The 13,290-nt window shown below is 44.4% G+C and overlaps 1 protein-coding gene across 1 annotated transcript in view; it reads left to right on the forward strand.

The window, feature by feature from the left end:
• The first annotated feature begins 2,587 nt into the window (after positions 1-2,587).
• DCBLD1 (discoidin, CUB and LCCL domain containing 1) overlaps positions 2,588-13,290 on the forward strand; it is an 88,130-nt gene continuing 77,427 nt past the window's right edge. The window contains exon 1 of the mRNA XM_077812141.1: positions 2,588-2,684. Coding sequence (XP_077668267.1) covers positions 2,588-2,684 — 97 coding nt within the window. The remainder of the gene's footprint in view (positions 2,685-13,290) is intronic.

Here is a 13,290-nt window from a genome sequence, read left to right on the forward strand (position 1 = left end):
AGAATTAGTTTGACTATTAAATTGGTGTAGTAATAAACGTTCTACCTTATACTGCTTCACCACAATGATATTTCAAGCTAGATCTCAAGTGCTCATTCCCAGGATAACGATTAAAAACCCCAAACCAAAAACCTGTGTTCAATGTATCCAACAAGGATAATTTATCTTATCAATTACACTGTGCAAACACACTTAGTAAACATGTCTTGGATGCAATTATTTTGCATAGTTAAAACCAAAAGACAACAACATTTATAGAATATCCCTATTGAAACAAATGCTTATCAAAGTTGGTTAGCACACAAGTTAGTTAAGTACAATTATTTCCAAAATACTACCTTTAAATTTACCAAAATAATAGCAGCCCTGTCATGAAAAGCCTTTATTATAAGATATGGTTTATTATTATAACATATTATAACCTTGTGCCCTCCCAGTTCTTGGCTGCTCTGCGATCCCTGCATAATTTAGAGAAGACCGCCGTGGGGGCCTTTGTAAATTACTGTGGTATCCTGGAGCTGGAGCAGCACTCCCCAAAATCTTCACGAGCCATAACTTTGCACATTAAAGCCCTGATCCCAATACATATTTGGCAAGAGGTCTGTTAAGCAACAGGTTCCCAGTGTCTGCGCTGAGGGAATCCTCCCACAACTGGAGCCTCTTTAGGGTATGTCTGTTAAAGCTTGCAGTGAGCTTCCCGGTTTAGGTAGACAAATTCGCCCTAGCTCAGCTTGAGCAATCACACTAAAAATACTATGGATGATGCAGCTCAGGCTCTCAAGCCCACCCAGCCCCTGGGTCTGAGCTTGGCTGGCTAGCCCCTGTCTCTGCTGGAGCTGCTTTGTCCATACTTTTATTTTTAGCATACTGTACTAGCTCAAGCCAACCCTTATGCTGCTCTGGCTTTTTTATATTACAAAGGAGCTGGAGATGAAAACCTCAGTCTAGGATTTCAACATGTTAGCTAATAGGAGTTAAAAAGACACCTTTTTAACCTAGTGAAGACAAGGGCTTGGTTTCAGGTTTTAGAAACTAGAAACTCAAGGCCAGGTTTGTGAACCTGCTGGTGAACGTGGTCAATTTATGTTTTCTAGTAGAAAAACCAGGCTCATTGAAGACTATGTTGTGTAAACCTTACTCACTTATTCACACAGTCAGCCCCATTGAAGTAAACAGAATTACTGTTCACAAGAGTAAGGGTTACACAATCTCAGTTTTGTCCACTCATGATTTTATTGCAACTCTCGCAATATTTGGTGTTGTACTTAAAGCCCCAGCTCCACGAGACAAGTGGTGATGTGACAATGTCAGCTTTCATTTCTGAGCAGCTTTAATTTTAGCCCCCATAGTTGCAGAGGAAAGCTTGAAAATGTGACTCGTGTGCACCATAAAGGCTCAACAAGCAGAAAATAAGAAAAACCGAAGTGTGTGTGTATGTATGTTTATACTATTTAGACTGATCTCATGATTTTAGGAGAGCATGACTCTGATGTTTTGTACATTTGGAGGTGGTGATATTGCAAACCAATCTTCAGTGGCTTTGCACGGTTACTACACTAAACCAGGCAAAACATGGTTTCATCTGAATGTTCAGGTTGATTCAGACTCTCAGACCCAGAGAAACTCTGAAAGGGCGAACCCAGGCTGAGCCAAATTGAGGAAAAAAAGTTTGTACGAACCCCTCCGAACTAAACCCTTTGAGTTCTGCAGGGCGGTAGCAGAAAGGTCACTCTAACTCCGGCTGCAAGTAACGGTGCTATTTGGGGCTTTTTCTTATATAGGCTCCTATTACACCCATCCCCTGTCCCGATTTTTCACACTTGCTGTCTGATCACCCTCATAGCACCTGCAATGCCTGGGAAGTTTCAGGACTTTCATTCTGATTTGCGGGGCCCAAACAACAGCCCTAATTTACCCCTCCCAACCCGGAGCTACGCGCTGAAGCCATGACCCCCATCCAGGTCCGCCGGGATCCCCACCCAGGTCCAGCCGGGCTGGCCCGGCTGTACCACCAGCAGCGCCTGCCGGCCTCGGAGCTCACTAGGCGCAGCATGGCCACGGAGCTGCACGGTCCCGTGCAACGAGCTGGGCTGCAAGCGGGGCACCGCGACAGGAAGGACCCGCAGCTGCAACTCCGGCAGCCGAGGGAGAGGCACTTGTACCCGCTGGACCCTGGCCTGCGCCTCTGCGGGGGGGAGAGGGGAGGCGAGGCTGGGGGCCGCCCCGCAGCCCTGTCCAATGGGAACCGTGGTGCTTCCCGGCCTCTGGTTTCCTTTCCCCACCCCCAGCTCCTGGGCAGGGGGAGGAGAGATGCGGAGCTGCCGCCGCTCTCGAAAGAGAGAGAGAGAGAGAGAGACGCGGGCGGCGGGGCAGGAGGGAGCAGCCGCCGGCCGCACCGCAGCCCCTCGCTTGCCCAGCGCCCCTCGGGGGCAGGGGCCAGGCGGGTGACCCCGCCACACGCAGACACCGGCTGCCGGGGTTGGCAGGAGCCTCTCGGCGGCAGCGCAGCTCCCGGCGGCGAAGGAGCAGCAGCAGCAGCAGCGAGCGGAGAAAGTTGCTCCCCGCCCTCCCCTCGGGAGGCAGAGCCATGGGCTGCAGCGGGGGGCTGCGGGCTGCCCGCTCCGCGCTCCTGGCGCTGCTGCTCGGATTCGCTGCCCCGCCGTGGCTGCAGGCGGAGAAGCTGGGTGAGTCGTCCCCCCTTCCCCCCCGGGGAGCTAGCAGGGGGCACTGCCGGGGGAGGGGTGGGGCAGCAGAGCCAGCTCTGTGGGGGCCTGTCCCAGCCACACAAGTTTCAGGCTCTTGTCCCAGTCTGGTCCCCGACGCTGACTTCTGTGCCCAGGTGTTTTGTTGTGTGTGTTGGGGGGGGGGGGGGGGGGAGTGTTAGTATGAGGTTTTTCTTCTGCTCCCTCTTGTTCCCTAGTGGCTTCCCCTTTGCTCCTTGGCTTGCTAACCCACGTGGGCGGGCGGGCGGGCGGGGTGGGTGGGTGTGTGTGTGCAAGGCAGGAGACTCTGCAAGCTCCTCTCAGCAGGAGCAGGACCTGGTGCCGTTGATCTAAGGCTAGAGAATGGGGCCCCGTTAGCGCCCCAGCTGCGAAAACTCCCAAACCCGTACGTACCGGTGGTGGGTCGGAATCGGGATCCCTTCTCTGGTTTGCTAGAGCAAAAGGTAACATTGAACTCCACGAGGACAAGGCTAAGAAAATGGGGCTACCAGCCAATGCTGCCCCTTGGCCCTTTTGCGGGAGGGGATTTCCTCCTTTGAGTCAGATCCTCCTTACTTCATCAATTTGCTTTATCTGTGGCAGCTGGGAGACTTAACCCTGCCAATCTAACCATGAATTATGGTTTCTTAGCTGGTCTCAGGGCTGTATATAGTTTGACCTGGTTAATCCATGCCTGATTTATCTGTGTGTCTGAGTATCCACAGGATTAAAGTGGTAATCAATCTTACAGTAACTACGATGATTTGTTAATCTTTGGTTAATTAGCTCTATTCTAAAGCTAAATAAACAAGGAAGAAAGACCTCAACAAGTTGTAGGTAATATGCAGAGTTAATTTCTGCAAAGGTTATCTGTTTTGCCTGGCTCTGATCTTACACAATGATAGAGGATATACATTATAAAGCGCAGAGAGGAACATTTGAAAGGTACAGTACTTGTGCAGTGACCAATTTTGTAAAGAACACAGTCTCCGTGCTATTAATTTTCATGCACTATGCTGATAGCCTTGATGCAGTTTATACAGCTTTGTATACAGATGGATCCAATTGTGTATTTGCATATTAAACAGAACTGCCTTCATTATTACTGGAACAAGTTTATAGAAACCCCACGAGACTGTGCAAGCACGCTTCAAATAAAACTTTATTACAGATGGTATACTCACCTGCTTGTCCTAATTTTTAAGTGGCTAACATTTTAATTTCCTGTACAATCAAAAGAGTATATAGTTACATTCAAAACTTGCAACCTTATTGCCATGGAACATCATCAGCACATGACAGGAGTAACCATACATCCGTCTTAGGAAAACTCACTAACATCCAGCAGTTAAATAATTAATGTTGGAGTTTGTGATAATTATTAAAATGCAACCATAACACCACCTTAAGATAGGGGAAGTATATGCTTCTCTCTGTACTATTATTTCAGTCTAGCTACAGATTCAAAAAGACATGGTGTGTGGGTTTACATTGTAAAGATTAGAAAGAAAAGGAGTACTTGTGGTACCTTAGAGACTAACAAAGGTGCCACAAGTACTCCTTTTTGCGGATACAGACTAACATGGCTGCTACTCTGAAAATTGTCCAGAGTAGTATCCCAACAGTAATAGTAAGAACTTTGCCTTTAGCCTATTTGTGGAAAGACCATGTATAGAAAATGCATATGTTCTCTGAAACTGGATTTCTGATATGCATTCGCTAGCCTTTTGAAGCTGAAGTTTTGCATCAGTCTAGTGGCCTTTGATTCTCAAGCTTTGTATACCTTTCCTTTTCTGACAGGTTTCAGAGTAGCAGCCGTGTTAGTCTGTATCTGTAAAAAGAACAGGAGTACTTGTGGTACCTTAGAGACTAACAATATCTATAGATATCTTCTTACTATATGTTCCATTCTGTGCATCCGATGAAGCGGGCTGTAGCCCACGAAAGCTTATGCTCTGATAAATTTGTTAGTCTCTAAGGTGCCACAAGTACTCCTGTTCTCTTTTCTTTTCTGTTTAGTATGCTTAATCCCATTGTATATATTATATATATTTCCATTTTGGATGCCATCCCTTTGGCACATTACTCAGTTTTGAGACTCAAAATGTGTTATGGTGTAGGAAACACTTAAAAAAGGTTTTTGTAAAACACAATCCAAGGGAGAGTCATTTAGCAATAACAATTTGCATTAAAATCTGGGTCCAGGTCTCCATGTGCAGAGAGTAAGTGGGGACTGTTTTTCTGATGTGGAATGTATTACAGAAGCACATACTGTCTGAGGAAGTCTCTGAAACTTGGATCTTTGTTACTCATTGAATAACTGTGGGAGAGGTGAGGTGGTTTGGAAACTGGTTTTAATTAAGGAAAACATCTTTTTAAGCTTAACTGGGCTTGGCCCCACTAAAAACAGTGCAGCTCTGACTCTTTATGAGTAATAAAGGATTTAGAGATTTAACATATTCTGACCCTCAGTGATATCATGATTGTGGTTGCCTGTTCCCTGCTGTCAACTCCAAAATCCACTTCTCTCCCTAGCTGTTCAGCCTCTCATCTTCAACTCTGGTATCTCTTCCTGGATTTCCTTTCACCAGCTCAAATTCATGATCAAGAGGAGGCAAACCTGAACTTCTCACCTTTCTCCTTAATTCTTCTCCAGTCCCTCCTTTCACAGTTAAGGATTTAACTATCTTACCTGTTGCCCAGAATTACTAATTTAGGGCTAGGTTTCAGAGTAACAGCCGTGATAGTCTGTATTCGCAAAAAGAAAAGGAGTACTTGTGGCACCTTAGAGACTAACCAATTTATTTGAGCATAAGCTTTCGTGAGCTGCAGCTCACGAAAGTTTATGCTCAAATAAATTGGTTAGTCTCTCCTTTTAATTTAGGGCTAGTCTATACTGGCAACATTACAGCACTGCCGCAGCATCGCTTTAACATGGCTTGCGTGGTCACGGTGCACCTCCATGAGGGGAGTAGCTACCAGTGCTGGGAGCCGCTCCCAGCACTGGGGCACTGTCTGTACTGGTGCTTTACAGCACTGAAACTTGCTGCACTTGGGGCGGGGGTGGGGGTTCTTTAACAGCCCTGAGCGAGAAAGTTGCAGCGCTGTAAAGTGCCAGTGTAGACAAGCCTTTAGTGTTATATTTGACTCTCTTTCTTTCCACCATGCACATCTGGGCTCTTGCCAAGTTCTTCCTGTTAGAACTTACAAAAGAAGTGGGGGGTGGGGGGAGGGGCTGTAGGGGGGTAAGAAAGGACCTTAACGGTTGGAAAAGGTTGTGGGGGGGAAGCAAGGGGGAAAAGAGGAAACAGGACTTTACCTCATTACTGGTGGGATTTATTCTTGTAGAATTCAATCTGACATTTAAAATAAAATTCCTAGCTCTGATGAAAGCAAAGATCAACTTCTGAACAGTCTGTGTTGTTCTGTCTTCATGAGTTTGTAGACAGCTCTGGTCTGACCTCCACTTAAAATTGAGGTTGGCATAGCTGTGGCCCTGTGGGGTATGAAAAATCCCTGAGCTCCATAGCTATGTTAATGTAATAGCCCATGTAGACGTAGCTAGGCCAATGGAAGAATGTTTCAATCAACCTAGCTACTGTTGCTCAGGGAGGTGGGGTTCCTACAGAGATGAAAAAACACATTCCACCACTGAAGGCTGCATCTACACTATGGTATTCTGCTGGCATAGCTACAGCACCATAGCTTTGCTGCTGTAGTCCCTGTAGTGTAGACATGCTCTATGTAGAACCTATGGGCATCAGTGAATAAACTTTTTGAGGCAGGGACCATTATTATTATGTCCTACAATACCTTGCATGATGGGGGCCTAGACCTGGTAAATGCGGAGGAAAGAGAGAGGGTTGGAGACCTATAAATCAGAGGGTTATATAAACAATGGAGTCCAGGAGCAAGGTCCAGAAATGGCACTCTGGCACTAATCCAGGCACTGTCCTCCTTTCCAGCAGCTGAGAGCAGAAATAGAGCTGGGTTTTATTGGTAGCGCCGTACTTGTTTTTTGTATCAGTCTCTGGATGATAAATATCTGGGGGGAAAAATTGCCAGACCTCATCAGTTCCTTCCTGTTCAGTAGCTCCAAAATCCATCCATCCTTCCTCTCCATCTTTGCTGAAAAACCCATGGCCCATATCCGTGTCATCTCCCACCTTGACTACCACTTCCACCTGCTTTATCCCACCCTGCTTCTCAACTGACTTCCCTTAATTCTATACAAAATGCCTCACCAAACTAACACTAACTCCACTTTTTCTCCTGTGACTACAAGGGTTTAACGGGCTACTTCACTTTGAATGGTCCCTTAGAATTTGTGCTAACTACTAATGCTAAACTATCTGTTCAATCTTGTATTTAGCTGAGACACTCTCAGGACACTGCAAACGCTGCATCTGATGCAGCTGTGCCACTGTTGCGCTTTGATGAAGACGCTTTAAGCTAATAGGAGAGAGCTCTCCTGTCGGCTTAGCTCTCCCATGGACATAGCACTGTCTACATGGGGCATTAAGGTCAGTACAGAACATAAGAATGGCCATGCTGGGTCAGACCAAAGGTCCATCAAGCCCAGTATCCCACCTTATGAAAGTGGCCAATGCCAGGTGCCCCAGAGGGAATGAACAGAACAGGTAGTCATCAAGTGATCCATCCCCTGTCGCCCATTCCCAGCTTCTGGCAAACAGGCTAGGGAAACCATCCTTGCCCATCCTGGCTAATAGCCATTGATGGACCTTGTGATGAGTTCAGTCACTAAGATCTCCTTGGGACTGTCACTGATGTGCTGAAATTACCTCTGAGCCTGTTTTCCCTGCCACCTTGGGATTCCAGAACCTGCCTTGTTGAGCCAGACACACTAACCTGCTGCAACACAAACCCAGGTCTGGGCCATGCCCCCAGAGCTGCAGACTTTAACTAAAATCTGCTCAGCAAGTTACCTATCTCCAGAACCCTGAAACCCAGCCCCCAATGGGATCCAAACCCTAAATAAATCCGTTTTACTCCATATAAAGCTTATACAGGGTAAATTCATAAATTGTCTGACCTCTAGAACACTGATTGAGAGAGATGCACAGCTGTTTGCTCCCCCCAATATTAATCACTTAACTCTGGGTTTATTAATAAACAAAAGTGATTTTATTAAGTGTAAAAAGTAGGATTTAAGTGGTTTCAAGTAATAACAGACAGAACAAAGTAAATCACCAAGCAAAATAAAGCAAAAACACGCAAGTCTAAGCCTAATACATTAAGAAATTAATTACAGGTAATATCTTACCCTCAGAGATGTTCCAATAAGCTTCTTTCACAGACTAGACCAGTGATCCTCAAACTTTTGTCCTGGTGACCCCTTTCACATAGAAAGCCTCTGAGTGCGATTTCCCCCCTGCCCCCCATACATTAAAAACACTTTTTTATATATTTAACACCATTATAAATGCTGGAGGCAAAGTGAGGTTTAGGATGGAGGCTGACAGCTCGTGACCCCTTATGTAATAACCTCGTGACCCCCTGTGGGGTCTCGACCCCCAGTAAGAGAACCAGACTCCTTCCTAGTCCGGGCCCAATCCTTTCCCTGGTACAGACGCCCCCCCAATTTACGCAATCGTTGCATTCCAGAAAGCCTTGTGTAACTCGAATTTTGCGTAAGTTGGAAACATATACCTGTATATTACACACAAATTTCCACAACTTGAAAATCCTATTTCTGGCTTATGGAACTTTTTCCGTAAGTGCAAATTTGCATAAGTCGGGTCTTGTGTAACCCGGGGAGCATCTGTACAGTCGTTGTTAGATCCAGCAGACATCTCGGGTGGTAAGAAGGGTTTTTCTCATGACCGGCAGCCCCTTTTGTCCTGCTCTACCCCCTTTCATAGCTTTGGTACAAGGCGAGAATCTTTTGTCTCTGGGTCCCCACCCCTCCTTCTAAATGGAAAAGTACCAGTTTTAAGATGGATTTCATTATCAGGTGACATGGTCACATGTCACTGTCAGACCCCTAGTTTCCATTCCCAATGGGCTGGCCCACACATACACAGGAAGGCTTTCAAGTAACTAAAGCCATTTACAACTGATTGTTTCTGAAGCACCCTTAATGGCCTCCACTTAATATGTTTACATCAGTGATTCAAATTTATCTTATTCTCCTAACTCCAGATATAGAAATAATACATGCAAACAAATAGGGTGAACACACTTAGTGGATTACAAGCTTTCTAATGGCACCATACATTGAATTTCTAATGACACCATATATTGAATTTCATCTGCCATTTTATTGCCCAATCACCCAGTTTTGTAAGATCCCTTTGTAGCGCTTCGTAATCTACTTAACTATCTTGAGTAGTTTTGTATCCTCTGCAAATTTTGCCACCTCACTGTTTACCCCCTTTTTTAGATCATTTATGAATATGTTGAATAGGACTGGTCCCAGTACAGGCCCCTGGGGAACACCACTATCTACTTCTCTCCATTCTTACAACTGACCATTTATTCCCTATCTTTTAACCAGTTACCAATCCATGAGAGGACCTTTCCTCTTATCCCATGACAGCTTACTTTGCTTAAGAGCCTTTGGTGAGGGAGCTTGTCAAAGGCTTTCTGAAAATCTAAGTACACTATATCCACTGGATCCCCCCATGCTTGTTAACCCCCCTCAAAGAATTCTAGTAGATTGGTGAGGCATGATTTCCCTTTACAAAAACATGTTGACTCTTCCCCAACAAATTATGTTCATCTATGTGTCTGAAATCTGAAAATATTGTTCTTTACTATAGTTTCAACCAGTTTGCCTGGTACTGAAGTCAGGCTTATCAGCCTGTAATTGTCGGAATCACCTCTGGAGCCCATTTAAAAAATTGGCATGTCATTAGTTATCTTCCAGTCAATTGGTTCAGAAGCTGATTTAAATGATAGGTTACAAACCACAGTTAGTAGTGCTGCAATTTCACATTGGCGTTCCTTCAGAACTCTTGGGTGAATACCATCTGGTCCTGGTGACTTATTACTGTTTATTTTATCGGTTGTTCCAAAACGTCCTCTGATGACACCTCAATCTGGGACAATTCCTCAGATTTGTCACCCAGAAAGAATGGCTGAGGTTTGGGAATCTCCCTCACATCCTCAGCCATGAAGGCTGATGTAAAGAATTCATTTAGTTTCTCTGCAATAGTCTTATTCATGAGTGCTCCTTTAGAATCTCAATCGTCCAGTGGGCCCACTGGTTGTTTAGCAGGCTTCTTGCTTCTGATGTACTTAAAAAAAATTTTGCTATTACTTTTTGAGTCTTTGGCTAGCTGTTCTTCAAATTCTTTTTTGACCTTCCTAATTATATTTTTATACTTTATTTGCTAGGGTTTATGCTCCTTTCTATTTTCCTTCCTAGGATTTAACTTCTACTTTTTAAAGGATGCCTTTTTGTCTCTCACTGCTTCTTTTACTTTGTTGCTTAGCCATGGTGTCACTTTTTTGGTTCTCTTACTATGTTTTTTTTAATTTGGGGTATACATTTAAGTTGAGCCTCTTTTTTATGGTGTCTTTGAAAAGTTTTCATGCAGCTTGCAGGGGTTTCACTTTTGGCACTGTACCTTTTTAATTTCTGTTTAACTAACTTCCTCATTTTTGTGTCGTTCCCCTTTCTGAAATTAAATGCCACAGTGTTTGGCTGCTGTGGTGTTTTCCCCATCACAGGGATGTTTAATTTAATTATGTTATGGTTACTACTACCAAGCAGTTCAGATGGTGGACCAGATGCTGTGCTCCACTTAGGACTAAATCAAGAATTGTCTCTCCTCTTGTGGGTTCCAGGAGTAGCAAGAAGCAGTCATTCAAGGTGTCAAGAAACTTTGTCTGCATCCCATCCTGAGGTGACATGTACCCAGTCAATATGGGGATAGTTGAAATCCCCCATTATTATTGAGGGTTTTTGTATTTTTTCATAGCCTTTCTAATCTCCCTGAGCATTTCACAGTCACTATCACCATCCTGGTCAGATGGTGGGTAATATATCCCACTGCTATATTTTTATTATTCGAGCATGGAATTACGAGATTCTGTCATTTGATTCTACACTTTCTTTCACATATAGTGCCACTCCCCCACCATCACAACCAGTTCTGTCCTTCTGATATACAGCAAGTGGCTTTTTCACACCCCTGAGTGATGTAGTTATACTGAAATAAATGAGTAGCATAGACCTGGCCTCAGGACTTTTCTCAGACCTGAAGAAGGGTCTATATAGCTCGAAAGCTTGTCTCTCACCAACAGAAGTTGGTCCAATAAAAAAATATTACCGCACCCACCTGGTCTCAGTAAAAATAATCTTCCTCACCAGCTGATATGACTCTGTGACTCCGTTCTTCAGTACGCTCTAGAGGCTTTCTGTCTTCTTCCATGTCTCATTCAGGTTCTTCATTTTCAGCTTCTTCTTGCTTCAATACTGCCTACAAATTTGCTTTGGTTTCCTACTATTCAGCCCTAGACCCTTCACTTCAACTCTACTCACCTTCATGCATCTTTTGGCTGCTTTTTCCTCCTGCAGTTCCACATTCTTTTTCATGCCATTTTGTATCCCTCAAACAGCCTCCCTGAACTTGTGCACCTAGTGACTTCACTTACTCCTTCAGATTTTTCTTCAAAATTCACTTTTTTCAGCTAGTAATATGCAATTAATCTCCACTTCAGCATTCCCCATTGTCATCCCTATGCCTAACAAGATTGTTTTGCTTTACAAAACTGAGGAGGACCAAAGAAGCTTCTCAGCATGGTTATTCAGATTATTGTAATTGAGATTGTTGTCCCATCTCCCCGGATGCTTTCTCAAAACCTGAGAAAGTGTGGGGATAAAGTGAGAAATACCAGTAGCCAAACAGAGTTGCACCTTGCAAAGGGAATTAAAGCCAATATTAAAGGGTTCTATAGCCGTATAAATAAGAAGAAAACAAGGAAAGAAGAAGTGGCGCTGCTAACCACTAAGGATGGGGTGGAGATAAAAGATAATCTAGGCATGGCCCACCACCTAAACAAATTCCTTGCCTCAGTTTTTAATGAGGCTAATGAAGTGCTATGAAATAGTGGCAGGGTGGCTAATGGGAACAAGGATATGGAGGTAGAAATCTCCACATCCGAGGTGGAAGTCAAACTCAAACAGCTTAATGGGAATGAATCGGGGGCGTCCTGGATAATCTCCATCCAAGAATATTAAAGGAACTGGCACATGATATTGCAAGCCCAATAGCAAGGATTTTTAATGAATCTGTAAACGTGGTCATACTATATGACTAGAGAAAATGCTAATATCATTCCTATATTTAAAGGAGAAGAAAAGTGATCTGGGAAACTACAGGACTGTTAATTTGACAATTGTATGCAAGGTCTTGGAACAAATTTTGAAAGAGAAAGTAGTTAAGGACATAGATTTGAATGGTAAATGGGATAAAATACAACATGGTTTTACAAAAGCTAGATTATGCCAGACCAACCTGATCTTCTCTGATAAGATAACTGATTTTTTAGACAAAGGAAGTGTTGTAGATCTAAGATACACCTGTACCCCGATATAACGCGGTCCTCGGGAACCAAAAAATCTTACTGTCTTTTAGGTGAGACCGTGTTATATCGGGGTAGGGAGAGGAACTGCTCCCCACCCCAGCTCACCTCTGCTCTGCCTCCGCCTCTGAGAACGCCACAGCTGCTCCGCTTCTCCCTCCCTCCCTCCCTTCTAGCCTTGCTGTGCCAATCACCTGTTTGGTGCGGGAAACCTGGAAGGAAGGAAGGAAGAAGTGGAGCCGTGGCGGCGCGCTCAGGGAAGGAGGCGGAGCGGAGGTGAGCTGGGATGGGGGGGCAGAGGAACCGCTTGCGGTAACATGAATTCGGATATAATGAGGTAAAGCAGCCCTGCTCCCCGGAGCGCTGCTTTACCGTGTTATATCTGAATTCACATTATATCGGGGTAGAGGTGTACCTGCATTTTAGTAAGGCATTTGATGGAGTTCCACATGAGAAATAATTAGTTAAATTGGACAAGGTAGGGATTAATATGAGAATTGAAAGGTGGATAAGGAACTGGTTAAAGGGGAAACTACAATGGTCCATAATGAAAAGTGAACTGTCAGGCTGGAAGGAGGTTACTAGTGGAGTTCCGGAGGGATTGGTCTTGGGACCAATCTTATTTAACATTTTTATTACTGACCTTGTCACAGAAAGTGGGAATGTGCTAATAAAATTTCTGGATGACACAACATTGGGCAGTATTGCCAATACGGAGGAGGGCCAGAATATCATACAAAATAATCTGGATGACTTTGTAAACTGGAGTGGTAAAAATGGGATGAAATGTAATAGTGCAGTGTGCAAGGTCATGCACTTAAGGACTAACAACGAGAATTTTTGCTATAAAATGGGGATGTTTCAATTGGAAGTGACAAAGGAGGAGCAAGACCTGGGTGTATTGGTTGATCACAGGAAGATGTGATGAAGCTGTGTAAAAGGCTAATGCAGTCCTAACATGTGTCAGGCAAGGTATTTCCAGTAGAGACAGGGAAGTGTTAGTACCATTATACAAGGCATTGGTGAGACCTTATCT

This window comes from Eretmochelys imbricata, chromosome 3 (genome assembly GCF_965152235.1).
Source record: "Eretmochelys imbricata isolate rEreImb1 chromosome 3, rEreImb1.hap1, whole genome shotgun sequence".
NCBI classification, from domain to species: Eukaryota; Metazoa; Chordata; order Testudines; family Cheloniidae; genus Eretmochelys; species Eretmochelys imbricata.